The sequence below is a fragment of the Tripterygium wilfordii genome, chromosome 6 (assembly GCF_013401445.1).
Source record: "Tripterygium wilfordii isolate XIE 37 chromosome 6, ASM1340144v1, whole genome shotgun sequence".
Classification (NCBI taxonomy): Eukaryota; Viridiplantae; Streptophyta; class Magnoliopsida; order Celastrales; family Celastraceae; genus Tripterygium; species Tripterygium wilfordii.
This window is the reverse complement of record NC_052237.1, coordinates 1,809,896-1,836,863: the sequence shown is the minus strand read 5'-3', so window position 1 is coordinate 1,836,863 and position 26,968 is coordinate 1,809,896. Positions and strand designations below refer to the sequence as shown.

Below are 26,968 nucleotides of genomic sequence, written 5' to 3'. Positions count from 1 at the left end.
TTTCTTCAACTAAATAAATGCTTAATTACTTTTCTTAATTAAATAATCATAATATCCTAAACACTAATTCTACTTCAACAACACAAACTACCTACACAACTACAATCAACCATACACAAAAACAAAAATTATAAAAAAATAAAAATTAACCTAAACACATAAACAGATTTTCATATATACAATGTAACAATTAAATAAATAAAAAAAAAATCTCACCTATGTATCGGGTGAGACTTCAACCCGGAGCTGGCACCTTGGATGGGGGCTGATGCGGCTGGGGAAGGCGGCGGTGGGAGGGCTGTGGAGGTCTGAGGCTGCGGTGGTGTGAGACTGTTGTGGTGTGAGGCTGCGGTGGTGCGTGAGGCTGCTGTGGGACTGCTATGGGAGTGAGGCTGCGGTGGGAGTGCTGCGGTGCAGATCTGCGGCGGATATCTGCGGCGGAGATCTGCGGTGGGAGGGCTGCAGTGGGTGTCGGTGGTGGTGGTGGGTGTCGGGCTGCAGCAAATGGGTGTGGTCCGTGCAATGTGGAAGATGGTTATGTGAGAGAGAGGTCGGTGTAAGGAGAGAGATTTTTAACAAGTCACGCCGTTCGGTACGGCGTGACTGTATAGTCTAGGATATACTAGAGTCACGCCACCATATTATATATGAGAGTCACGCCACCAATGATAGCGTGATTCTCCTAAATACAATCACGCCATCTCAGATGGCGTGATTGTAAAAACGTAAGGCTAATCACGCCATCTTCGATGGCGTGGATTGTTATTTTGGTAAATATTTTCCCCCGAAAGTCATATACGTAATTATTTATACTCAAATTGTTATTTTCGTAAAAAACTCAGTGATTTTTAGTTTTTTTTTTTCATATGTTTTTGCATTCTATAAAATTGTTTAGGGTGCGTTTTGTCCTCCTCTATTTCTTGATCAACATTATTTGTACCATATTTTTTTACTAAATACACCCCATTAACTCTTTAAAAACACACTAGAGTGGGGTGTACTTAATAAAAAATTAGATGCAAATAACGTTCATCATATTTCTTCAGGGTATTTTCCGAGTGGATTCAAACACGGATAACAATAGTCAATAGTAACATCATATATCCCTCATCAGTTGGGTAAGGTATATATAGATAAGTCGATCTCTTACATGTCAACAATGTCTTTTTTGGGATCAGTGAGTTGGGTTTTGGTATGTAGTAGCTAAGCTTACTTAGTGATTGGACTTCGATATGTAATAGTTGGGCTTAGGAAAGATAATTCCTTGTGGACCCGATGTATCCATAGTGAACTGATAACTCCAAAGCATACAATATTATTGACATGTATGAGAATGTGGATTTATGCGGGAAAGTGTTTAGACCATATATCCCACATCGTTGGGTAAATCCCACTCGTATATCACACATTGCTTGAGTCCATCACTTACATATCAACATGGGCCTTTTCCTGCGCTTAGTGAGTTTGTCTTTTGGCCTATAATAGCTGGACTTGCTTAGTGAGTTGATCTTCGACTTATAATAGCTAGGCTTATGAATAACAAAAATGTGATGGTCCAATGTATCCATAATAAACCGATAAACCCACTCCTTCTAGTCCAAATATCGTTTGATATAATATGACACTCATCTTCATTCTCCTCTCAATGGTGATGGTTGTAAAAATCCCAAAGGTATGTCTAAAATAAAAACAAAAGATCAGTACAGATGAATTTTATGGAATAACAAGGCCAGATCTCAAAAGTATGTTCTTTATCATTATCTATGTTATTCGATCGTGATTGTGTGTTAAATCTCTTCTATTTTGGTTTGCTTGTGACTATGAAATAACAAATATTTGTAACACACGAGCATTATAAATATAAAGAATTCTCTACATATACCCCTTTTTTGGACGTCCACTATTACTAAAGATGTAGGGCTTTTTATGGACATTGTGCATCTTTTAATGTTGCAAATCCTTTTAATCGTATGTTTTCCTGTAAAAATTAATGTAAAATGTTTGGATCCGCATAATAAAATGTATTGTATTAGAGCACTTGTAATGGTATTATTTTGTCTGGGCCAACAAATATGTATGAGGTTTTGTGTTTTGCTGATGTGGTTGTATTGAATTTTGTGTTTTGCTGATGTGGCTGTATTGAGATATGTGTTTTGTTGATGTGGATGTATTGAAAGATTGTGTTTTGGTGTAGTTTTATTGTGGCCAATATGGTGGGAATGAGAATTTGTTGGTCTACATGTTGGGTGGGAAGGAAAAATGTATAGGAATTTGTGTTTTGTTGATGTGACTGTATTGAGAGACATGTTAGACTTAACTTTTTATGTAATAGAGGTGGGGCCCAATATTAGTTTTTATTGGCCCAACAAAATGAGACCATTGCAATTGCTCGGTAAAAGATATGATGACGATGATGATTGTAGGGGACAAATTTGGTATTGCCCAAATCCAGCCCAACTACGGAACTACCCAGGGCCCAAGAAATTATCAGACTAAGGCCTCGTGGATCAAAGCGGTGCGAGACCCAATTACATTATGGTAGTCTAGGCGACACTCAGATGGGTACATTTAATTGGTGCGTGTGTTGTCCTTTATAAGTTATGCATGAAGAAATATTATTGATTGCAAACCAGTTATACAACGTTATTAGCAAAGATACAAATAAATAAGTATTTAATTATTATTCGTGTTTTTAAAGGATGCAGTTTATTTAAATTTACAAATTAATTTATTGAGGGAGTTTCAATCTCTAAAGAGGCCATGATAACATTAATTAATTTCTCATTTTTGTAGATTTCAGATGGATTTTTTTTAAAAAAAAAATTGCCCAAAATTCAAATATAATAGGCCCTATCTATGCTAAAAATTACAGTTCGCACTCACTCATTGACATAAAGGAGGCTCTGCCCCTTATCGCGGTGTCCGTCGTCGTTTTTGTATATCAAGGTTCGTAACTTCTCTGCGTCGTCGTTTAGGTTCGTTCTTCTCCTTCTTCCTCCATTATTGTTCACTCTTTGTCGCCTCTCCGTCGTCGTTTCGAGTAATTTTGTGAATACAATGACGTGATAAATCACGTCGCTGGAAATTTTCCCGTTTTGCACTTTCCTCCGCTTTCTCGTCGAGCAAACGGAGTTAGTGTTTGGCTGGAAACTAACTAGGGTTAATGCGGGGTTGCGATGTATCGATTGGATTCTGAATTTTTGTATTAGCTCCAAACCCTAACTTTATTTCATGAATTAGTTTTGTACAATTTTAGGGATTTTGCGGTTGTGACTTGATCTCAGTGCTCTTTCTGGGACCTTGAATCAATTCCTTCTATCCAGATTTACAATCGATAGAAGCAAAGCAATTTGTTTTTTTGCTTAGATTGCTGGGATTTTTCTTTCAATATGTATCATCAATGGATCTTTTGTTTGCTTGTACATGTGGTAGCTGCATCAAAAATAATTTATCAAAGCAGAATTTATAATTATAGACGATGTTTGGTCTTCAATGAACAATATGGAGCTAAATTTTCACATTTGGCTTGGACTTTGGACAGTGTTCCATCATTAGGTCTGGATGGACCCTTCTGCAACTAATCCTGGTCCTATTGAGTCTTCTGTTCTCTATGACCAAGATAAACATGTCTCTTCTGCTGTCTGGGAAGGCCAGGTACTTCTACAACGATACTATTCCTCCATGTGAAAGCAATCGTGCGTGTGTGTTCTTATAATGGCATTATTGTATTTGTTCACAGGAGCGTGGTGCGCTTAGATGTCATGAGCACACCTTAAAGCTCGGTGAATGGAGGCTTACACCAAAACAAATTGAGTTGGTGGAGGAAGCTGGGTTTGGGTACTTGAGAAAGATACCTGCTATTAGTTTAGATAACCCCTTAATTTCTGCACTAGTTGAAAGGTGGAGGAGAGAAACAAATACCTTTCACTTGACTGTTGGAGAGATGACAGTAAGTCTTCAAGATGTTGCATTGTTATTGGGACTGGCAATTGATGGGAAACCAGTCATTGGCATTACATATACAACTTGTAGTTTCGTTTGTGAAAGGTTATTAGGGAGGTCGCCAGATTCAAGCTATGCAAGTGGTGGCATGGTGAAGCTTAGTTGGTTGAAGGAGTACTTCTCTCAGTGCCCTGAAGATGCACCAATCGAAGAGGTTGAGCAATGCACGCGTGCTTACCTTCTATATCTTGTAGGAAGTACAATTTTTTCCACTACTACTGGGAACAAAGTTCCTGTTATGTACCTGCCTCTATTTGAGAACTTCGAGGAAGCTGGAAAGTATGCCTGGGGTGCTGCGGCATTAGCTTTTCTTTATAGGGCACTTGGCAATGCATCTGTTAAATCACAAAGTACCATATGTGGTTGTTTAACGCTATTGCAGGTTTTTATCTTTTGCCTTTTCCTTCTTTTTTTCCTCGGGGAATTCAATGTTCATCCTTCTATTTTCTAAATGTGGTTGTGATTTCTTTTTTTTTCTTTTTTTTTTTGGGGTGGGGTGGGGTTGGGGGAGTAGATTATGTGTGAAGTAACTGATATCTGCTGTTTGGTAGCCTCCTAGTCAAGTGCTTGCATTGACTAGTTATTGTTCATTTGTTCCTTGTAGTGTTGGGGTTATTTTCATTTGAATATCGGCCGACCCAAGCTTAATCGGGATCCTAGCCACGACCATTTCCCGTTTGTGCTTAGATGGAAGGGAAAGCAAAGTGGGCCAACAACAAACCGTGATGTAGTTTTTTACCGAAAGGCATTGGACTCTCTGAAACCATGTGATGTAAGTTTTTTTATTTTTTCCCAGATCATATTTTATTTTGCTGTCTGCAAAATAACACTTCAAACTGTCATTGCTTTAACATGCAGGTGGAATGGCGTCCATACAAGTATATGGACAGCACTGTAATCCCAGAAGATATCAAAAGCACTTTGATTTTAGGGAGGTCAAAGACAATGCTGATATGCTTTGACAAAGCGGAGAGGCACCTCCCTGATCGCTGCTTAAGGCAATATGGCATGATGCAACCAATTCCGGAAGATGTGAAGCGATGGGTGAGAAAAAGTCGAGGGGTTGATGGTGGAGTAGATTTGTCTGGGAAGATGGAATCAGAGCTTGATGAATGGTTTCACCGTGCAAATAATATTGTGAATGGCGATGATGCTGATGATGGTGAATACATGCACTGGTACTTGAGAATTACTCGGAGAATAGTGGGAAGGCCGGTATCTCTCTCATCCGAGTTTCAAAGAATGGTAAAGCTATGGTCAACTAGTTAATTGACATTTAGCTGCTGTTAATTTCAAATGTGATACATTTACCTAATTATTTACTTAACTTTTTTCCCCAGATTTCTGGGTTAAGGGAAATATCCTATTTAGCAGATTCATTTGCAACAAAAGGGTTGGATCCTCAACAGTTTGAGTCAATTTCAAGGATCAGGTTCATTTCACAAGAATGTTTGAGGGACCAAACTGGAAGTCCAATCACATCATCAGCTGCTCCACAAATTGAAGCTGGAAAGCGGGTGAGGGGGAAGGAGAGAGTTAGAAGGAAGAGTTCTGGAAAACGCCGGCGAAAGGATGATCAAATGGAATTTCCTGAAGCCAGTGATGATCAATCTCAATTTTGTAGTCCAGTCATTGAGGTTGATCAATTTCAACTACGTCAAGTGGATGGTGAGATTGGCGAATTACAGATATGCACCGATGGTGAATTTGAGCCACTACAGCCAAGTCATGCTGCTGGTGTGGGGAATAATGCAGAGTTATGTGATGTTTCACACAAGTTTGATGACTCACCACTTTGTGATGCTGATGATGGACATAGGAGTGCATTTTTATCTGATGCAGTTAAGAAGGTTGATGACATGCAACTTGGCAACGAAACTAATGAGGTCAACACCTCACAGTTATGTTATATGGAAACTAAAGAGGTTGATGACTTTCAGCCTCATGATGTGACCAATGGGGTCAATGGCGAACAATTTTGTGATCCAATAACCACTGAAATGGACTACTCTCAGCCTGGTGATGCAGCTGTTAATGATCCACAACTTCACAATGTCATTGAGGCTAAAGACTCGCAACTTTATGATCCGACTAATAATGTTGATGAATCACTGTCTCATCTTGCTGATGAGAGTGAACCAACCACTACCCAACCGGCGGTAGAAGTTCCAGAGTTATCTCTTGAAAACATGGAGGATGTTGTGCAGCAGGAAGATAAAAGCATCATAGTGTAAAATGATATCACCTTGTTGCACAGGTAATTTTCTCGGGTGTGTACCTCATCGTTTGATAATATATTTTATATCTTTCATGACATTCGCCTTTCATTGCCTTTTAGACTGCTTAAAAATGAAGATTTTAATTTTTGTAATGACAGGCAGACCGATATTATTGTTACGGGTATTCTATAGGTCGGGGCATGGATGGTGCTGCTGGAGAAGAAGTATGTCGCCTAATATCAGGGTTCTAGTAGTATATTTGGTCCTTGGTTTATTGAAAATAGCTTGTTTTGGTGAAGAATTAATTTAGAGTAACGTTTCACCCATAACCATGGGCGATTAAGTTTTTAAGATTCCTGTACCAATTACAAATTCAGCATTTTGCCGATTGGCCGCGGGTCATGCTAATCTCTTGAGATGATGGATCTTGATCTGCCTGTACAAATATTGCAGCTGAATTTGAGTTGGCTTTTTGATAAGAGAAAGCAAGCATGCCTCAAATTAGACTCTTTTATTTGCTGGAAAAAATTTTGCCCATGGTATCGCTCTCTCTGTATCAGAAGGCTTTTATGTTAATGATGTTTTTGAGTTATATGCAAAATATTTTCAATACCATAGTTTGGAGAATAACAAAGGGGTTGTCTGCATGTTGAAAAGGATGACCAAAAAGTTGGGAAATTATCATCCGAGCCTTTATCTCAATAAGTTGGGGTCGGAAACATCAGCCTATGAGAAAATTAACAGTAGTCTGCTACAAATAATTGTCTTTTTAGATCTTGAACATTGCTTCAAATAATTAATGGTAATAGTTTTATTTTTTGATAAAAAAAACACTCAAGAGGGGTAGGTCGGGGTGGGGGACTAGAAACGATGACTTCTTGGTCATATGGTCCTTGCTGGAGGGAGAGCTTAGCCAAGGCTAAGACACGATCTCTTAGAAAATACGACTTTCCCAACGGCATCTTCAATAATGGACTTGGTCTTTGTTGCTATGACTAAACACTGGAATCAAATAATGTAAATCAAAAGGATCACAAATAATGTAAATCAAAAATTAACCAATGCAAGCAACGTAGGTAAACCTACAATCTTCAGGAGAGCAACTTCATTAACACCTCCACCAGTGGGTGGGGTCAAAAAGGAAAATGGTTTCAGGGAGTGAGGATCATACACATTGCATCAGATTAGTGAAGAACACAGTAGATTGCATGAACACAAGTTTATTAAAACTACTGATACTTACAACCTATGACAACCATCAAATTCAACGGAAAGGAAATGCAGAGATAGAGGAATATATTTGAGTGGAATGCCGCCTAAAATATTGTCAGCGTAGGATGGAGTTGATGACAATCTTTAGAAATCTTTTTACCTGATCAACATCAAACAGTTGGGTCAGCATCATCGTTCAGCTCGGAAAAGAAAGAGTCCCCAAGAAGATCAGAGGCCGAAGGTCTTGCCCTTGGCTGGGCAATGCACTTGTCAATGAATGCCTTCAATTCTGGATCTGTCACCTCATTTAAGGCTTGGGGCTTCACTCCAGTGGTCACCTTCTTGTATATCTTGGCAACACTGTCACATTCGCTGTAAGGTATTTCCATTGTCACCATCTCAAGCAAGCACATCCCAAAAGAGTAAATGTCCACCATCTCAGTATAATCTTCCTCGTACAACTCTGGAGCCATATACTCTGGTGTCCCTATAATAGAATGTGCTGCATGACTCCTTCCAACGATTGCTGCGAATCCCAGATCACCAATTTTCACCTATAAAATTGGATTTATATTTTTGCACATTCAGTCACATAAAGTTTGAACAATCATTAAAATAAACTAAAATGTGAATTTCAAATCCTAAGCAACCACAGTTTTACATTCACACTATTATAAAACAAAGGACACCAGGTTGAGCTGGCGAACTCAGATTCTTGGAAGTACTGGAAATAGGTCAATGAAAGAAGTTAAGTAATAGAGGATTCCTACTGGTACAAATACTTAAAAAGACCTTGCATTTTTTTTTCTCTCTTTTTTTTTCTTGATAGCAAGTGAATTATAGACACAATTTTAGCTGATGATATATGAGTTTCCCTTTTTGAGGTCACTTCTTGGAAATAGGAAACAATAATAGTCCAATCGTTGATGGAACCACAATAAAATTCTCTTTCACCTGATGCACAGTTTTCTTTTTCTTTTTTTTCCATTTTATCTCCCATCAAACTAGAGAGAACCTAACATGTAACTTAGTTTCAACAGTTGGACAAGGAGTGCGAAAGGGTCACTATACTGCAAAAATGATAACCAGAAAGTAAGATCATGAGGCCAAAGTAAGTTTAATTATAGATATCTAAGCACCAGTAAACAACAATAGCATCGACCAAATCAACAACACACAGAAAAACTCTGGCAGCTCTGCATACAAATAGTTCATGAAAAGCATTCATATGAAGAAAGAAATATAATTACCTGGCCAGTGTTCCCATTGACAAAGATGTTACTGCAATTGAGATCTCGGTGAATAATACATGGGTCATGCGTATGAAGATACTCCAGTCCCTCAAGAACCTGCTTTGACCACTTCTTCAAGGCCTTAATGGACACATGGCGATGCTTCTTCCTATAATTTCTCAGGTTTCCTGATGTGCACACCTCGGTAATAAAATTCAATGTGTTATGCTCATCATCCAACCACACACTGTAGCAGACAATTATATACTTATTCTTTAAACTTCTCAGCAACTGAACCTCTGAGTGAAGACGATTAATAAGAACTGGATCTTCACTGAAATTTCTCAATTTCACTTGATTCCAAGCCACTTCGATGCCCTCCTCCTGATCAAATGCCCTATAAACCTTCTTGATGGCACCACAACCAAGCAGATCGTTGTACCGCCCAAAACGTCCTGTAGGATCAATCTCAGTGAATTGTTCGACATCTCTATCAGATGGATTGGCACTTGCAGCTGGCATCTTCAAAGGTCAAACGGAAAAAGAAACTTAGGAGCTGCATAAATACAAAGCTGGGTACAACAATTATAGAAGCCCATATAGAATCAAACAAATAATTTAATAAAAAAAAGACAAACAATAATAGTCCAAGTAAAAAAACCAAATATTTCACGCTAAAATTTGAAATTTCACCGCAAGCAGAAAAATCGGCAGAAAATTTTCAGATTCAGAGCCAGAGCAGATTGAGTTAAGAGTGAACTTTCAGTCATTGAATTGCAATACGTGAAGGAGAATAATTTAATAAAACTAGTCTATGAGACACACAGCAATAAAAATACTATACAGGTGAAGTAATCCAAAGTGGAACACGTTGAAACTGAAAATGGAAAGTATTGTTTGACCTTCAATTTTGATTCCAGGGACATCATGTATCGTGATGTGAGTAAAGAGAAAACGATGACACTAATTACCAAACCTGCTGTTAATATTATGTTCAAAAGCTAATTTTGAGCAAAACAAATTCAAAAAGGAAAAAAGCTCATGGAAAATAATATCGTTAAATAGAGAAGCTTCAAATATGTAACACAAGAAATTCACCAAATCACACAAAAAGACTCAAGGCAATACTTTAGATGATGCTTAATTACATTAATTTTTGGATTCCTACATCTAAAAACTAAACATTATCAAAACATAACAGTAATACAAAATAGCAAGGCACGAGTTCTAAAGATAGGCAGGTAATTATATGAAACAAAATATTAAGGACTCTAAGAATGTTCAAAATATAAATAAATGAGAGGATCATACTATCACAGATAGGTTCCCTTGTAAAAACAGAAGTTGGTGCCCTGAATGTCATTTACACAAGAAACTAGAAAATCCACAGAAACGAGGAAAAAGATGAAACTCTTCAAAGCTAATACAAGCAAGACGCGATCAACTCGCATGTCCAGCTAAAACGAATTTTAGCTCTTAATTTCCGTTCAATTCACAAGAACAAGGATAACACAACATAGCTACAAGTCAGAACCACGGATCAAGAACTGCAGCTAAAAATTTAAGCCCCAATCATGCTCAGTCCATCGATTATGGTTTCGGCATTCATCCGATCACCGTGTTTTAACTTGCATACAAACAAAAAAGAAACAATACATTGTGATTTTAAATTTCGAAGATAGACCGAGAGAGAAGGCAGAGATTAGGTCACCTTGAGATTGAAGAAGTCGAAGATTCAAAGAAATAACAGACAGAGAGACGCAATCACCGAAGAGAAACAGGTAATTGAGAGAAAGGAGAGGTGTGTTCACAGAGATATCATATGATGATGACGATGAATGACTAGAGGCGGCGCTATTTATAGCCAGCCGCGGTATATGAAGGATCCAGTTCGTAAACGACGTCGTGTTAGTCATGTCCACGTGGCATTCTCTTAAAGTAAGAGCATGTTTATGAAGGTGACTAAGCACGCAATCAATTTTAATTCGCACTAGATTCCTCTACCAATTACTTGCTTGTGCATTAAGCAGGCGCTCTTATGAGCTTCGTAGTTGATTGTTAATTTAGCCTCTCTCTTGCTAAAAATCACGTTAGTGATTCACAAGTCACATCACAACTCACTAAGCCCAAATTTGGGTTGTGCTTACAAAGCCACCTGACAAGTTTTCGAACCGATGACCAACGCAAACCACTTTAAAATGATGGTGCCAACTTAGAATCGAATTCTCGAGTGAGATTCTTTATCTCCAAAATTTGGAGAGATGGCTAATTTATTGTCAAGTGGTTAGATGACAATGTCAGCTTAGAATCGAATTCTCAAGTGAGATTCTTTATATCCGAAGTCCGGAGAGATAACTAATCTATTGTCCAAGTGGTTAGAGCTATGCATTTGATGATGACCTTTACTTCAAAAATGATAATCCAAATATGATATGATACCTGACTTTCCAAGTAACTTCACGTTTTGAACTCTGGAAAATAAAAAAGAAACTCACAAAAGTGATTTCAAACCCCACCTAATTTAATGGCTGCTTAGTACTTACACAAACAATGGCTGGAGGCCAGAACAGTGGGCATGTGAAACTTGTGGAAAGTGAAGCAAAGGGATGGCTCAAGTCACATGATGCTGGTGTCAAGTGCCATGGTTTGACGCTGGCTGCTTCATTAATTTCTTCAATCTAAGCTGCCCTTTCGGTGGGTGAAAAGAGACTTGTGGAGCATGAATCATGTTAGCTGGGAGTCTGGAAGAAGATGACGTTGCTTCCCCAATAGAAAGAACCAAAAGATCTCATGCTGTGTTCAGTTGCAAAAATAAGAGCCTCACCACCCATACCAACCTTCTTTCAGCGACCATCATAAATACGTTCACGTCAGATGATCATAATCCCCATCCCAACCTTTGGCTCTGCTGCTTTAACTTGATAAATCTTCTTTTCACCAATCAAAGAGAAAAAAAACATACGGCATTAGAATTCGGTAACTCCATCATGACCACTGTTTAAAGGCTAAACGTCACCCAATCACGGAATACACCTAATTCCTTTAAACAGGAGTAAACTCTGTTTTCCCTGGAAAGTTTCTAGCTTACCTACAAAATGAATAATCACTCTCTACTGGTTTTAGTCTTAGCAAGAGCCTCGCAAGATTGGCCATTTTACAGCTGTGTGTGAGTTATACTTGCAATGAGAGGTCGACCGCCTCTTGCTCTCTCACCAGCCATATCGGATTAAAATGCAAGTCATGTGTGTCCCCGGGAGATCTTGTAGAGGTTTAGCAACTCCTTGTTTTCCACTCCAAGGATCATCATCAACATGGATTACAAAAATGCCATTATAGCCAGATCAGCACCAATTACTCGAACACTGGATCTACAGGTGCATTCAATCTAAAAAAGAAATGTACAAAAAAAAAGAAGCAAAATCGCTGTATTTAATCAGCTGTCAGTAATAATGCAAACAACAAAACCCAATTTGAACATGGGTTCCAAATCTCACTCAAAAGAACAGTTCTAGCCTGACTTTGAAAAATCTAAGTATGGCTATCATAAAGGTTGAGCTTCAAACTCAGTTGGATTCAAACTTGATTATAGCAAAAAAACTCAAATGAATTTTGACTATGTAAAAATTAAGTAAATATTTGAAGGCTCTATTGTGAAGCTCGTGAGATCTATGTTTTTGCTAAAATCTTCCCCGCAAAACTCTTGGAAAAAAAAATCAAGCGAAGATGATATTACGGGAACCAACCAAAGTTTGTAAACAAGAGCATGGTGATGGTGTTGTACCTGGACAGCTGAGCCACATAAGAAGACCACAGCATGCACACCCCCCTGTAGCTACAAAATAAGTACGATATAATGCCAGAAGCACTTGCCATGGAGAAAAACACAATTACACCCACACCAATTCTAAAAAATGCCCATTCCGAAATAATTAAGAAATAATGTCAAATATTATGCCAACACTCAGTACATTAACTGGTCTAGCTCGACTGTTTCCTCAGTATATACAGATTTAAAGTATAAAAACGTATCCCAATTTCTACGACAAACACATTTGGAAAAGGAAACTTATATGACACATATAATATTCAATACAACATCACAACCAATGCATATCATTATACTCAAAGAATATCCATTCACCTAGTAATAACCATGTCACTTCTCCAGTCCAGAGTACAACAGATCCGAGAACAGGTAAGAACTGATAACGTAGACAAACAGTTCCTTATCTTCCATCAAGCCAACCAAAGTGGTGTACCAGATCTGAAATTACATTACAGTTGAAACCTCAAAAAAATACACATTGTCATCATGGAATGGAAACGCAGAGGAAAATCATCAAAACTAACAATTAAAGAAAATCCATTAGATAATAAATCTATAAAATAAAAAATGAAGGTGGTCCCAAACCCAATCAAAATACATAGAGCAGACAAAATCAAATCCCCAAAAACTAAGACATTTCTATAAATAAAGAGAAAGAAGGAGAACACAGGGGCTCTGGAAGCATATACTTCACAGATTGCAATGAGAGAGTAAATTAAACTGCTTGAAAATTGTATTTTGCCCATAATCACTAAACATTAACATAAAGGTATCAAAAAAAATCATCCACACACCACTTCATGCACATTTCAGTGTATATATTACTCTCCCAAGTTGATAGTGTTCCTCAAGTTTCATAACAAAAAAAGAACGAAAATCACAGCAGTAAGGTCTACACGTATACCATATACCATATACCATATACCATATACAGGAATCCCTCTCACAATAACAAACAACATAAAGCCATTAGTGATCAAAAGATTGCAATCTTGAAAATTAAATGATTCCAATCTATTTATCAAAAAAAAAAATGATTCCAATCTGTTTGAGCTCATTTATCAAACCTTCCCACCCACCCCAACAATAAGTCAGAAAAAAGAAGATCAGTTCCCTTCCAGCCCTAAATCAAACAAATACAAAAAAAAGAAAAGTCTCTATTAATGGACATAGATATCATCACGGGAATTAATAATTGGCCATTACCACTAAACTCATAACAGTAATGACAAATTAAAAATAAAATGGACAGTGAAAACAGAAAAGTCTTCTTTTTTTTTGAATGGACAACAGAAAAATAAACATGTATCCTCGCATAAAAACAGGTTTTATTGAGTGCCAACATACGAAATACAAAACCATGGTCTAATTATACAGAGAATCATAACAGAAATTTATTTTAGCAAGGGTTAGAACCCTCTCTAACAGATGGTGACCTGGAATCGATACTTCCATCCCTCCCAAACCTTGACAAACTCCTCAAACTCTTTGGGGTAGCGGAGCCAGGACTTGCACCTCGGTAACTGGCACGAAGAGTTTCATCAATAGAAGATGATGATTTCGCAATCGCATTTCTCATAAACTTCTGGGCAGCAGGAGAAAAAGTCCGTGCACTTGGACTAGCACTCCCCCCTCTTAGAGGTGAGGGCAATGGTGGTTTCTGAAACATTTTTGACCTTTCCCTCAACTTTCGTGCAGCCTCCCTTGACAGGGAATGAGCCTTCACATCTCTTACAGGTGGATTTGGAATTTTAAAATGTGGTCCATCACCACTACCACCAATATCAATTGGTGTATCCTCAGGATCCAACCTCAATGGCGTACCTTCAATTTCTCCCCAAGTAATAAATGGGGATTCATCAACACCAGGGGCGGGAGATGGTGTTCTAACAAAACTATACCCATTTTCTCCTTTCTTCCCCGATTCCACATAAAATTTGTTGGGTGTCTTCCTCAAATCATCCAAATCATACTTCTTACCCTTATCCCCATATCTGTCTACAGGAAAGGGAGTTCCACCAGCAACTGGGTTATAAAGCACTTCAGCTGTGCCATCATCTTTAGGCCCAGTGTCTAGAATTTTACCATGAAAACGTGTACTTGATCGATTGATTTCTTTGGTTAAACCTTTCAATCTTACAGCACGCTCCCCCTCAGTCAATGGGGCCTCACCCAGATCAGCTGGATGGTACATCAACAGGTTCTTTGCTGTGTAATTCCACCCTTCCAAAGTACTAGGAGGCTGATATGACGTACCATAGCCATCAGTAATTCGATCCCTCTTTACATCTTCAATCAATTTAACATCCTCCTTTTCACCCTCCGTTAGATACTCATATCTCTCCTTCCTCTTCCTATTCACCTTCTCTATAATTTTCGAAAAACTATCGTTATCTTCACTCGTGTATCTCCTAAAGAACTCATCAAGCGACAATGAAGTCTTTACACCATCAATACCGCCACCAGAATCTACACCACCAGATGTTTCACGGTTCTGAACACCCGGGGTTGTTGGGGTTTTACCGAATTCATCAAAAGGGGTGAAATTTCTCATAAAAGTAGAACCAGGGGTTCGTGATTGGGTTCGACCCCCTGGGTTAAGATTTTTTACCTTCTCGCCCCGACGCTCCATGATCTTCAACTGCGCATCCCGAATCTGCATCGGATCTCCCGTTTTCACAGCCTCTAGCCAGTCGAGCCGGTCTCTGAGCTTCGATATGTCAGGGAAGAAGTCGCGCTCGATAATCTTCTCGATTGCCGCCACGTACGTGTCCTCATCCAGCACCGTCGCCTTCTTTCTAGGATTTGTGGGTGTAACTGAAGATCCATCATTAGATTTCGATACGGAATTTTCTGGAAAAGAAGAAGACGGTGTCGCTGGCAACGACGGTGAAGGTGATGAGAGATGACGGGGTGAATGGCCAGGAGAGAGAAGCATCGCGTAATTAGGGCTAGGGTTACAATAAGAAACACTAAAGGAGACGAGAAGATCGAATTATTTAAAGAGAATGTAGACTTTCCGCGTCTGAAAGATCAATTTCTGAGTGGTATTGAAGTTAGGGTTTGATCTACGAGTTCAGGCCGGGTTACGATTAACGTGGTTTGTTATCATCCGTTTAATCCAACGGCTGGAGCACGATCCTCTTTTCTCTGCGGCTGCGTTTAGTGGAAGCCAGCAAAGCGAAGGGAAACTGTTCATAAGATGGGCCAGGCCAGATATATGGGCCGCTAAAATGATTGCAGTTCTTGGACTCAAGCCCAAGTACCATTGGGCTTTGGGATTAGGGTTTAGTGCTTTTCCAGATCAAGTAAGATGCGAAGCCTATGGCCCATGAGGCTTTGAGCCCATTTTATAAGCCTTGAGAGTAAAAATTGCCGGAACAAGATCCCTCTGGCCTCTGGGGGACCAACCAACGCCAATGCGATCGAACGGCTCACAGCAAGGACCGACCTTAAAGAGGTAGAGGTACTGAGGTAGGTACTAGGTACCCTGTCCCTGTTAATCGCAATCTAACGGACACACACCATACTTTGCACTTCCGCGCAGCCAATTATGAGCCGACCTCTCCCTCTCCCTTCCTCTACTACGATTCCAGTTGTGGATTGGACGACCTACTAACCTCGGCTGTAAACTCTGACTCGCTTACGTCTCTGTGTTTTACTCGCTGGCTCCAATCCTGAGTCTCCTCGATAGAGCCAACAAAAACCTAGGGTTTTTTCACAGGTACCTCATGAGTTGAGTGATTTGTTGGGTTCATTTGTAAATTCATCTTCACTTTTATTTGAAGTAAATTGTTTAGTCTTATGTTCAATTTTTACCGAGTCTGGTTTATATGTTAGAACTTAGAAATGATAGGTAGCTAGGAGCTGTAAATTGCCATTTACCTGTTTGCTTACCTAGTAATCATCAGAAATGACAACAAATTGGGGTTTTGAGGCTCTGTTTACTTGTCAAGAGTATGTGAAAGCAAAGAATTATTGGATCCGAAGCTCCCCGGGCTTATTCCGCGGTTCCTTTTGCATACCTACTTTACTATTCTTTGTTTCCTTCATTTTCCCGGCAACCAAACAAGAGAAAGTTTTTTCTTTTTTCTTTTTTGAAAATATATTTGTAATTTTATGGGCTATAAGTTATTAGTGAGTGAGTTGACAATCCTCTAGTCGTAATTCAGATATGCCTAATTGTAGAATTAAATACTATTTAATGAAGTTTTTAGGTAACTCCTTTCTGCACTTTAAAGATTTTTTGTTCTGTGAATGCTGCTAAAGCAATACTCATTGTCTTTGAAACTTCCCTTTTAGCTTGACATCGCGCTGTTGGGTCTAATGTTTCCTTTTAAATCTTCTGCGCCATTTTGCCTGTACTTGTTTACTCAAACAGTTGGAACAGATGTGATTAATTGAGTTAAACTTGAAATATTTGTGTTGTTGCTTCTGGACAATTTGGTTTGACATCTCAATTCTCAAACAAGAATAAAAAAGGAATTTTGATGCTATTTTGATTTGCTTGCTACTGTATATATGTGTTTATATGGTACTAGGGTGTATTCCTATATCATACCCAAATGATTGGTCAAGCATACTTCTTGCAAATTTACATAAAACAATCAATTGAATTGTGGATCTTCAGAATCCAAATTGCTTGTTTGGGTTGCATTAAATATTTATCTCATTTACTCAATTATCTGCTAAATAAGTTATTTCTAGTTAGCAGTTCATACTGTCATTGATCTAACCTTTATGAATGCTTCCCCAGGCTTAAACAACCAGAATATATGACATTTGTCCAGAACTATGGTCGATTGCAGTAATGCTTCTTGAATTGATCCAGTTCCAATTCTGATAGAAGTGCGTAAATTCACATGGTTTCTTCAGGAGAAACACGAAATGAAGTTGCTTCTGATGATTTGCTCCAAGTAGGGGAGCCAGATGCTTCAGAACCGATCCTTGATGATGTGAGTAAGAGTAACATATCACAACGGATTCCTGAAAGTGGTATTCATTCATCACAATCTAACCTAGAAGGAAGGTCTGCCCACACTATACCCGAGAAAGCATCACAAGAGCCTGATGCTGGGATCCATATATTGCGGATTGATCAAGAAGGTAGCATTTCTGCCATACCCAAGAAAGTCTCAGAATCCCCTGATGAGGGTTCCATTGCTTTGCAATCTAGTCAACAAGGTAGTGCTCCACCTATTATACGTGAGAAAGTGTCGGAGGATGGATATCACTGGCGAAAATATGGGCAGAAACATGTTAAATCCAGCCAGAAAGTTGTCAAAGGGAATGAGCTTATAAGGAGCTATTACAGATGCTCACATCCAAGGTGCCTAGTGAAAAAGCAATTGGAGATTTCTAGTGATGGACGAATTATACATACTATTTCCTTTGGTCATCATGATCATCCTAAACCTCGAGACAACCTCCCTGTAGATGGTGGAGTTGTTTTGTCAATTGAAGAAAAAAGAGATGACCCCTCTTTATCTGGCATGGAAGGTAAGAGGGTAGTTTTATACTTTCTTTCTTGTTTCCTCTTAGGGTTGATGGGTTATTGAATCATTTTGCGCTCTCTTATATGGAGAATAATTGTGTGACGTAGACAGCCAGAAACCTCATGAGATTGAGCCAACAAATACTCCTCAACTTTCTACTGTTGCATCAAATAATGATGTGAAAGGTGCGCTTTCGGATTCAAACAGGACAAGATTCGAGGTTGATATTGGTGACAGTCCAGGTGCAAAACGAACGTATGTTAGAAAACTCACTCCTTGGATTTGTTCCTCTTAAATAGACAATTCTAATTTATTTAGCTTATCCATGTTGCAATGTTTTTCTAGCAGGAAGAAAGGGGATCGTAAAGGTGATGCAATTCTGGTGGGTAAATCAACTAGTGGACCACGTACGGTTGTCGAAACTTTAAGTCAAGTAGATATCATAAATGATGGGTATCGATGGCGCAAATATGGACAGAAATTAGTGAAAGGCAGTCCAAATCCAAGGTAAATATTGATGTTAATGTTCATGTAAAAGAGGAGGCACTAATTTTCTTTGGCATGCATATGGATATATTTGTGTTTTGGTTGTGAGTTATATTTCTTTAGATTTGAGTTTTGTCTCACATTACAGCTGGTGCACCAAGCTTAATCCTATTTCCTTAACGTGCGATATTAGCTCTGTAGTATTATTCTTAATTTGATTCAGTTTTATGCTTTTCTCATTTTATAGGAGTTACTATAGGTGCTCAACTTATGGTTGCCTTGCAAAGAAACATATAGAGAGGGCAGCTCATAACCCAGCACTGGTGATAACCACTTATGACGGACAGCATGATCATGACTCGTCTCCTGCAATGACAGTTACCCATGACCCAGCTAGTTCGGACACCAACAATAGAGGTGAGTCAGGTACAAAACTTATGGAAAGTTTCACCAATTGTCTTGATATGGTTGTTAGCCATACTGATCGCATTGTCAATGCTGAACCAAAGCAACAAGTCAAGAGTAAGAGTAGGAAGTTAGAACGAAGTGGTGTTGCAAACTTCGACATGGTGTCTCATTCTTGCATGGCTCATGAATGCAAATCAAATGGGAAAAACAATGTCAAGTCAGCTTCATCCGAAGTGAATAATGCTTCTGATCTTGATATGGCCTCTCATTCGAGTTCGGGTTCAAAGAGTGTTAGATGAGCAGTGCAATGGTGAATCAGGAACTAGGTTGAATGAAATTGATGGTATACGGTTTGTTCATGCCAATCCAGTTAACCCACATGCAGTATGCCGAAAAGATAAATTCTCATTGCTTGTACCTTTAAAATTTAGCAATTGCAGGGGCATCCATCAAATTGGCCTTGAACCATTGGATGCCTTTGTCAGACTGGGGGGAACCCGATTGATTATCGAAGGATTATTGACTCCACTGTTTGTATATAGATGTTCTAATTGTCAATGTAACTTTTAAGCGGTCTGAGAAAAAAATATATTGATCAACAGCTGCTACTAGCCACCGAGAAGATCAGATAAAGATGTACACAGAACTGACTGAAGTTTGTAATGTTGCTGCTGTGTACGATCAAGTTCGAAGAAGAAGACGACCAAGTGGAGTGAAGAGAAAGAAATAGTTGTGCTTCTGTGAGATCCTTGTGCTTATAGAATTGGTAAAAGAAAAGAGCGTGGATGAGAAGTTCTCACCTGAATTTATTGTTGCAGCTTTTATCATATGGTTGGGATGATATTAGTATTGAGTTGTGTTTCATAATACTCCCTGTTAATTTTGTGAAATTGGTTTTATGTTTGCTCCATGGCACTCTAATTTTGAGCTTTTAGACTCCAACCTCTTTGGTTTATGCATTGTGTCAGGACTCAGGAGTAAGAGATTGGGAGGGATCATCTGATCATCTAACTTAAAAGTACATTTTCTTATCAATTAATCAAACCCCTTGAGTGTAACTATAGATAGATAGGGATATGAGTCTACTACAAATATGCAAAAACAAAATTGAAAGTCTTCATGGCTTTACATATACATGACATAATCTCTGTCTAGTCTACATCAAGACGGCATAACGCATACTGTCACTCACCATAATATGATTAATTTCTGAAATCTCAACATACTCCCCTGACGCCCACACCCTGTCAGCATCACTCACATGATGTTGCGAAGAGAAGCAGGAAAATGGCGCTCGAACGATCGACGACAACACCCACAACAACCTCTCTCTCGATCTAACATCATTATTCATGTTGTCACGATGATGATGATGAAGATCCAACGCGCTCTCATCGGCTATGCGAGGACTCTTCTTCATGTTGTTTATCATGATTGCTAATGTACTGCGCCGCATCTTCAGATGAAATATTGTGGTTTGAAGGTGAATTGGGTGTGTGTGCGCGTGTTTATTGATTTATATTGGGGTAGGCAAGTTGGAGGTGGTGGTGTTGAGTGTTGATCACAAAAAAAAGATGTTGGGGCTTTTTTATGGTCCATGATTGTGGGCCCATGTCAACATAGATACCTTTACAGCTCATAATATATCATGTCTTGCTAATCAATGTCGTAATGATAATGGCCAATGATTCACCATCAATATGACATGTGTGATGAATATTCGTTCACCCGACTTTTAAACTTACAAATTTACAATACAAATTTTAGTAGAATTTTTTTCAGACTCCAAAAAACTTTTATGCCATTTATCCAATAGATAACTTTTATATCATTTATCCAATATGCAATTGTATAAATAGTGATCATCATTTAATTGACCAAAAGTTTTGGGTTTATTTAGACAATCATTCGATGAATAACTTTTTTCTAGAGAGAATTTGGTTACGTGAAATAAACATTAATGCTATATATGTAAAAAAAAAAATTCATCTCCTTGATTGAATGAACTTTTTATGGATATTGGGTTAGGCATCTGGTCAAGTCAACAGTCAACGAATTTAGTTGAATGAACTTTTATATGGGTATTGGGTTAGGCAGCTGGTCAAGTGAACAGTCAAGGGATTTAGTAGACTGCATCAAACCAAGAAGATATTCTTTCTTATATGCAGGCTCTAATGAAAATGAAAACATGTTCCAGATCCAATAGGGTATCTACTCAGCAAAACATTGGTATAAATCACATTATCTACAATACACTATTTTTATATTTTTCAGCAGGGCTATACCTGGGCAGGCCGGCCCACGAAAGCTCCAGGCCTGACTGTGGGCCGTGCAGGGGCAGGCCAGGTCGGCCCACATTACATTTCTACTGATGTAGCATAGTTTCAAATGTGTGCTTCTCTTCTGGAGAGTTTGCTCCTCATTGTCTTTCTTTCCACATGTAATTGCCATTTCAATTCCTTTATAGACACTGTCTTATTCTTGATCTCCTGAATCTTAAAAGCTTCACTTACAACAGACAATATATCTCATGCACGCTAAACAAGTAATCCTGTAAATACAAAGAAAAGCTAAGCAAAGCTTCTTAACAACTAAAGTCCATTATCATTGTATCAAAAACCTTGTTGACACTAGCTAAGTGATTGTCTTCTTGTATGGCCATGAATACATTTCCCCTCTAATCATTATTTCACCTTCACTACTCAGTCTCGTCTTCTTGTCTCCTTCTGATAAGCTTGAGAGTTGAGACCCTCTAAGTTAAGTTATATCATCACAATGATCGCCGCTGTGATTAAACAACCTACAGATGAAAACAAAACAAGCAAGCACAGCTGGTTAACATATCAACCTCTGATACAAATATTAAAGGCGCTGGCCAGGGTCACTATCAATCATGGACGTAGACAGGATTCGGAGTGAGGGGAGGCACTGGGGATTCAGAGGCAATTCTGTTCTAATATCAAAGTTGCCGGCAAGGGTCACTATCAACACCGTCGTCCACCTGATGCACAAATTTAGACTTCAAACCTGAATTTCCTGGGTTACATCGTGGCCGGCGCATATTCTACTTGAACTCAAAGCAGATTTTTGTCCTTATTGATCCAATCCATTTTCCTGACAGCATTAACAAAGAAAACTTAGAATGTTCACTAGAAATGTCCAACAATGGATTGAAGCCATCATTTTCATCATGGTTTTATTCTTCTTCCATGTTAAATATACTTTTCTTATATCCTAAACAAACTATGTTTATCAGCAGCACTGTCACTGCAGGCCTTCCTTTTGGGCCTAGTGGACTCGCTGGACAGCTAATGGGTCCAAAACAAAAGATGGGTTCAAGTTCCATGTCCATTTGGTTTAAAGGAGTTGGTCATGTACTCATGTAGGCAGACTCAACTGGGTAGAGAGACAAATCAATATGTCAAGTGCTGATATATCAACCTCTGATTAATATATTAAAGGTGCCGGCTGGCCAGGGTCACATCGTGGCCGGCGCATATTCTACTTGAACTGAAAGCAGAGTTTTGTACTCTTGTCCAGTTGTCCTTATCGATCAAATCCATTTTCATGACATCATTAACAAAGAAAACTTAAAATGTTAATTAGAAATGTCCAACAATGGATTCAAGCCATCATTTTCATCATGGTTTTAGTCTTCCTCCATGTTAAATACACTTTTCTTGTATCCTAAGTAAAGAATGTTTATCAGCTGCACCGTCGCTGCAATCCTTCCTTAACCTTGTATTTCATATTCTCTATGAGCCCCAAACCTTAGTTTATCAGCATTCAGCAACAGTACTCAAGAGAAGAAATGACTCTCATGAAGAAAAATTCGATGAGCTTGATCGAAAGCCTTCCCCAGGAAATAATTATGGACATCCTTTCAAGGCTACCACCAATATCTTTATTCCAAATCAAGTTTGTATGTCGATCCTGGCGCAATTTAGCGCAAGACCCCCTTCTTCTTCTCATGCATAACTCCTACATGAATCATAGTGATCCATCCATCATCTTACACTCAGATTGTCCGGTCCGAAACCAGATTTATTATTTAGACCTCAACGAAGAGAATAGGATGGTGAAGACAATTCATGTGCCTCCCCTGCCTGATTTTGATTTGGTAGGCTCATGTAATGGCTTGCTATGTCTGTGTGATATGAAGCGCCGTGATCCAATCTACATCTTGAATCCTTTCATTAGACACTGCACAGAACTGCCAGTATCAGAAGGCATGATTTCTCATCACTATGGAAGGCCACTTCTCGGATTTGGTTTCAATCCAACAACTAATGAATACAAGGTTATCAAGGTAGCAAATTATCCAATTCCACGACTACGCAGAGGCCCTGCTAGGTTCACTACAGATGCATATGCTGAAATCTTCACCATTGGTAGTCACACCTGGAGAAGTTTGGGAAGTCTACCTTACCGCTTTCTTCGACTGCAATCACAAACCTTGGTCAATGGAAGACTTCATTGGTTCACTTGGCAAACAAGAGAGGACGGGTTGGATCGCAAATTACTGTCATTTGACATAGACAGCGAGCTATTCCAGGAGGTCGCAACACCCGAGTGTGGCAGCTTTGACAATCGTGGGTCTTATTTGATGGTTCTAAAAGATTGCCTTTCTGCAGTTGTTTACCAGAATTGTAGGTATTGGAATTTTGATATTTGGGTAATGAGGGATTACACTGTGAAGGAGTCATGGATCAAGAAATTCAGCATCGACGGCCATTACTTGCCGAGAGGACTGGCAGACGATCGATCCTTCAGAACGAGTTTCTTTAAAAGAAGACAGGCTATTAGAGTTGTGTGTGTTCTGAAAAATGAGGAGGTTTTGTTTGAGTACAAGTGCAGGGCTTTGGTTTCTTATGACCCGAAAAGTGGAGAATTCAAAGATTTTATGTATCATGGAATGCCGAATTGGTTTAAAGCTGTTGTTCCTGTGGGCAGCGGGCAGCCTCAACTGGATTGACAACACCATGCTTATGTGAAATGTAATGTAAGTTTAATTATGTTAAAGTTCAAGTCTTTCTACCATATTACACATTAGAATTTCCAACCCATGCACATCAACAATATTATCCGCTTTGGGTTGTCCGGTTCCCGTGGATACATCGGACCCACACGGATTTCCCTTCTCATAAGTCACCCATCCCAATAGGACTCTCACATAAGCATGCGTAACTATAGAGTTACTATGAGATGTAGAATCATCTATATATGCTAACAATTACTCCTATTTTTTGGTTTTAGTTAATCCTCCTGATACATCACTACGTTCCTAAAGTGATTTCCATCAAAATATTGAAGTACATTCCATGAATGTTCCATTGAACATTCATGGAACAACATAACTCAAGTTATCAAACAGGAGATGACCTAAATATTCATTCCTAACTCGGCAATATACACACAACAATTCCGATTCTAGCCACCAAGTGAATCTAGAATAGGAAATGCGAACAGTGATATCCGATTCTCTGTCTAAATAGCGTAACGAAATAAACTTTGAAGCATCGACAAAGAAGGAAATCTAGGGTTTTCATGAATACTATCCACATTGATCAAATTTAGTAACAACCAATTCACAGTTCAACGCGAAGACATTAGATGACAAAGAAGATGAGACTTACCAAGTGAATTTGCAGCTCAAGATGCGAAACTCCTTCCCGAATCCAGCTGGTGTTAGATTCTGCCATTGATTTTCACTCTCACTTGCGCATCTCATTGGTTCTGCCTCTTTTGTACGACACAGACCCAGAAACAAAGAACCAGTGTTTTGAAAACCGGACCGGACCGGCCGGTCGGACCGGTCCAACCGGTGACCGGCCACTTGTCCGGTCCGGTTGAGGTGCCAGAACCGGTGATTGGTGAACCGGGATATTTCCGGTTGAACCGACCGGTTCTTCGGTTGAACCGGTCAGAACCGGACCGGTTTTGACCGGTTCGGTCATTTATTAATGTTAATAAAATATTTTTGAAATTTTGTTATTTGTAGGGTTTGAACTCATGACCTTTTGTTCATTAAAAAAAGTTTTAACCACTAGGCTATGAGATTTTCTTTATTTAAAATGGTACTTTATTTGAATATATTGTATTTTTATGAAGTTTTCTTACATATTATATGCATATAATATAAATATATATATAAATAATTCATTACATTAAAACCGGTTCGAACCCGGTTTGAACCCCGATTAAACCTTTGAATCGTGAACCGAAGACTTTTCCGGTTTGATGACCGGTCCGGTTTTAAGAACCTTGCAAAGAACCAGTAGGCGGTTGCGAATCTCGGGTTCGGTCGCAGGTGAACGGCTATGCTTAATCGGGTCAAATAGAATTTCGGCACAAAAAAAAAATTACATCGTCATTGGACCTTGAGCAGGGCTTAGTGAATGGGCTCTCGCCAGAAACCTGAATTAGGCCCATGAAGATGCTTTGGGGCCTTGGGCTTTTTAATGTGCACTGTGTGTCATTCTCACTTCCCAGGTTCTGTCCCAAAAAGTTTATTCAATGGGCCGAGACAGTTACTTGGGAGTTGGGCCATTGATTCATTTCCCACCCACCCAAAAGTATTAGGAAAATGACATATTAATACCACTTTCAAAATTGTTGGACATCTAGGTCCACTCCAAAAAACTTTATCCCTCATAAGTCCATTTTTATTTTTTATAATATTTAAATCATTTAAATTTTATCTTATTCTCTTTTGCCCTTTTTCAAAGAGGATTAGATCTAATATGATTTTCTCTCTTGTTATATGTTATATCTCTCTTATCTCACTACACCTTCTCTCTATTGCATCTCTCTCTTATCACAATAAATTTCTCTCTCCTACTGCATAATTCTCTCATCACAACAACTTTCTCACTCCTACTCAATCTCTCTCTCTCTACTACATCTCTCTCTACTACATCTTTCTCTCTCTCTTATCTCTTTTTATGGCTGTCGTTTTGGTCCAAATATGATTGGGCATTATGCGTCTCTATGAGGAGAGTCTAATGGTGATGGTGGTATTGCAAATTGTCGTCGAAATTGGCCATTCTGAAGTTTTTTTTCAAATTATAACACTGGGCGACCAATGTTATTGTTTTTGAAATAGTAACATTGACCGATTAATGTTACTATTTTAAAACGGCCATATCCGGTGGCTGTTTTGGACCGTACTTGACTGGGCATTGTGCGTCTCAGTGAGGGGATTCTAATGGTGGTGGTGGTATAGTGAACCGCTGCTAAAATCGACCGAATTTGAAGTTTTTACCAAATAGTAACACTGGGAGACCAATGTTACTGTTTTGAAATAATAACATTGACCAATGTTATTGTTTTAAAATGGTCATATCCAGTGACCGTTTTGGGCCGCACTTGATTGGGCACTGTGTACTTTAATGAGGGGAGTCCAACTGTGATGGTGGTATGATGAACCACCACCGAAATCTATCGGATTTGAAGTTTTTCCAAATAATAACACTGCCCAACCAATGTTACTGTTTTGAAACAGTAACATTGGCCTTGATGGATTTAAGGAAGAGAGATGAGATACCTTAGGTTAGTGAGAGGACAAGACTCCAGGCTAGTTAGAGAAAGGAAAATGACATTAAACTATTCCTTGTTGAGGGCACACAAAGCTAGTCAGCGATTGGGCCTCCACTAAAATAGTCCATCGAAACAGTTGCAGGCATGCCAAGCAAACGTGCTTGAGCTCTCAAAATCAAAGATGGACCCCCTTGACCATTATGTACAAATGGGTGAGAGACTGAGAGTACATCGTATACTTCACGTTGTCTTTGGGAGCCTTCGTCTTCCGGCAATCCATGATTTCTCTTCGTCATGAAGGGGAGTCCCCTCTCTCACGCTTAATACGAGCTGAAATTGTTCGATATTCTCAATAAGAGATAAAGTTTTGTGTGGGGGAAAGAAGACAATGGTAAGAAAGTAATTAGCATACTGGTGGTATCTTAGAGGGATAAAGTTTTTTGGACTGGATTTAAGTGTCCAAAAGTTTTACAAATGGTACCGGCCTGGAATTTTCCCAAAGTATTTGGTTTTTCCTTTTGAACCTAATGGACTCGCTGGACAGTTAAT

The 26,968-nt window shown here is 38.9% G+C and overlaps 6 protein-coding genes and 2 long non-coding RNA genes across 15 annotated transcripts; 3 read left to right on the top strand and 5 right to left on the bottom strand.

Moving 5' to 3' along the window:
* The first annotated feature begins 2,886 nt into the window (after window positions 1–2,886).
* On the top strand, window positions 2,887–6,700 carry LOC119999959 (protein MAIN-LIKE 2). Of its 3 annotated transcripts, none has more exons than XM_038847800.1 (7): window positions 2,887–2,975; window positions 3,542–3,654; window positions 3,740–4,384; window positions 4,607–4,774; window positions 4,861–5,247; window positions 5,343–6,259; window positions 6,380–6,700. In XM_038847800.1, the coding sequence occupies exons 2-6, from the start codon at window positions 3,562–3,564 to the stop codon at window positions 6,234–6,236; spliced, it is 2,187 nt and encodes a 728-aa protein (XP_038703728.1). In that variant the 5' UTR covers window positions 2,887–2,975; window positions 3,542–3,561; the 3' UTR covers window positions 6,237–6,259; window positions 6,380–6,700. The 3 variants fall into 3 exon arrangements, with proteins under 3 accessions (XP_038703728.1, XP_038703730.1, XP_038703729.1); XM_038847802.1 differs by having other exon boundaries at window positions 2,909–2,946; XM_038847801.1 differs by lacking the exon at window positions 2,887–2,975 and having other exon boundaries at window positions 3,000–3,654.
* A 191-nt stretch (window positions 6,701–6,891) lies between these two features.
* On the bottom strand, window positions 6,892–10,532 carry LOC119999960 (probable serine/threonine-protein kinase WNK11). 4 transcript variants are annotated; one of them, XM_038847806.1, is made up of 4 exons: window positions 10,377–10,532; window positions 8,684–9,187; window positions 7,594–7,987; window positions 6,892–7,223 (listed from the first exon to the last, which is right to left on the bottom strand). In XM_038847806.1, exons 2-3 carry the CDS (start codon window positions 9,185–9,187, stop codon window positions 7,604–7,606), a joined length of 888 nt encoding a protein of 295 aa, XP_038703734.1. In that variant the 5' UTR covers window positions 10,377–10,532; the 3' UTR covers window positions 6,892–7,223; window positions 7,594–7,603. The 4 variants fall into 4 exon arrangements, with proteins under 4 accessions (XP_038703734.1, XP_038703731.1, XP_038703732.1 ...); XM_038847803.1 differs by lacking the exon at window positions 6,892–7,223 and having other exon boundaries at window positions 7,295–7,987; XM_038847804.1 differs by lacking the exon at window positions 6,892–7,223 and having other exon boundaries at window positions 7,295–7,987; window positions 8,684–9,221; window positions 10,377–10,515.
* Window positions 10,533–11,081: 549 nt separating this feature from the next.
* Window positions 11,082–13,403, bottom strand: LOC119999726. 2 transcript variants are annotated; one of them, XR_005468499.1, is made up of 2 exons: window positions 11,754–13,403; window positions 11,082–11,595 (listed from the first exon to the last, which is right to left on the bottom strand). It is a non-coding gene; the product is annotated as an uncharacterized LOC119999726 (long non-coding RNA). The 2 variants fall into 2 exon arrangements; XR_005468498.1 differs by having other exon boundaries at window positions 11,082–11,592.
* A 340-nt stretch (window positions 13,404–13,743) lies between these two features.
* Window positions 13,744–15,604, bottom strand: LOC119999723 (splicing factor ESS-2 homolog). The gene has a single exon (XM_038847442.1). It carries the CDS (start codon window positions 15,427–15,429, stop codon window positions 13,891–13,893), a length of 1,539 nt encoding a protein of 512 aa, XP_038703370.1. The 5' UTR covers window positions 15,430–15,604; the 3' UTR covers window positions 13,744–13,890.
* A 284-nt stretch (window positions 15,605–15,888) lies between these two features.
* LOC119999724 (WRKY transcription factor 1) lies at window positions 15,889–19,788 on the top strand. 2 transcript variants are annotated; one of them, XM_038847444.1, is made up of 5 exons: window positions 15,889–16,215; window positions 17,248–17,990; window positions 18,094–18,241; window positions 18,335–18,493; window positions 18,720–19,788. In XM_038847444.1, exons 2-5 carry the CDS (start codon window positions 17,354–17,356, stop codon window positions 19,177–19,179), a joined length of 1,404 nt encoding a protein of 467 aa, XP_038703372.1. In that variant the 5' UTR covers window positions 15,889–16,215; window positions 17,248–17,353; the 3' UTR covers window positions 19,180–19,788. The 2 variants fall into 2 exon arrangements, with proteins under 2 accessions (XP_038703372.1, XP_038703371.1); XM_038847443.1 differs by having other exon boundaries at window positions 18,332–18,493.
* A 98-nt stretch (window positions 19,789–19,886) lies between these two features.
* On the bottom strand, window positions 19,887–20,395 carry LOC119999725. Its single transcript, XM_038847445.1, has one exon. The coding sequence runs from the start codon at window positions 20,334–20,336 to the stop codon at window positions 20,037–20,039; it is 300 nt and encodes a 99-aa protein (XP_038703373.1). The 5' UTR covers window positions 20,337–20,395; the 3' UTR covers window positions 19,887–20,036.
* Window positions 20,396–21,340: 945 nt separating this feature from the next.
* On the bottom strand, window positions 21,341–24,654 carry LOC119999833. Its single transcript, XR_005468512.1, has 2 exons — window positions 24,517–24,654; window positions 21,341–21,994 (listed from the first exon to the last, which is right to left on the bottom strand). It is a non-coding gene; the product is annotated as an uncharacterized LOC119999833 (long non-coding RNA).
* Window positions 22,039–24,510, top strand: LOC119999831 (F-box protein At3g07870-like). Its single transcript, XM_038847598.1, has one exon. The coding sequence runs from the start codon at window positions 22,692–22,694 to the stop codon at window positions 23,853–23,855; it is 1,164 nt and encodes a 387-aa protein (XP_038703526.1). The 5' UTR covers window positions 22,039–22,691; the 3' UTR covers window positions 23,856–24,510.
* Window positions 24,655–26,968: the final 2,314 nt, after the last annotated feature.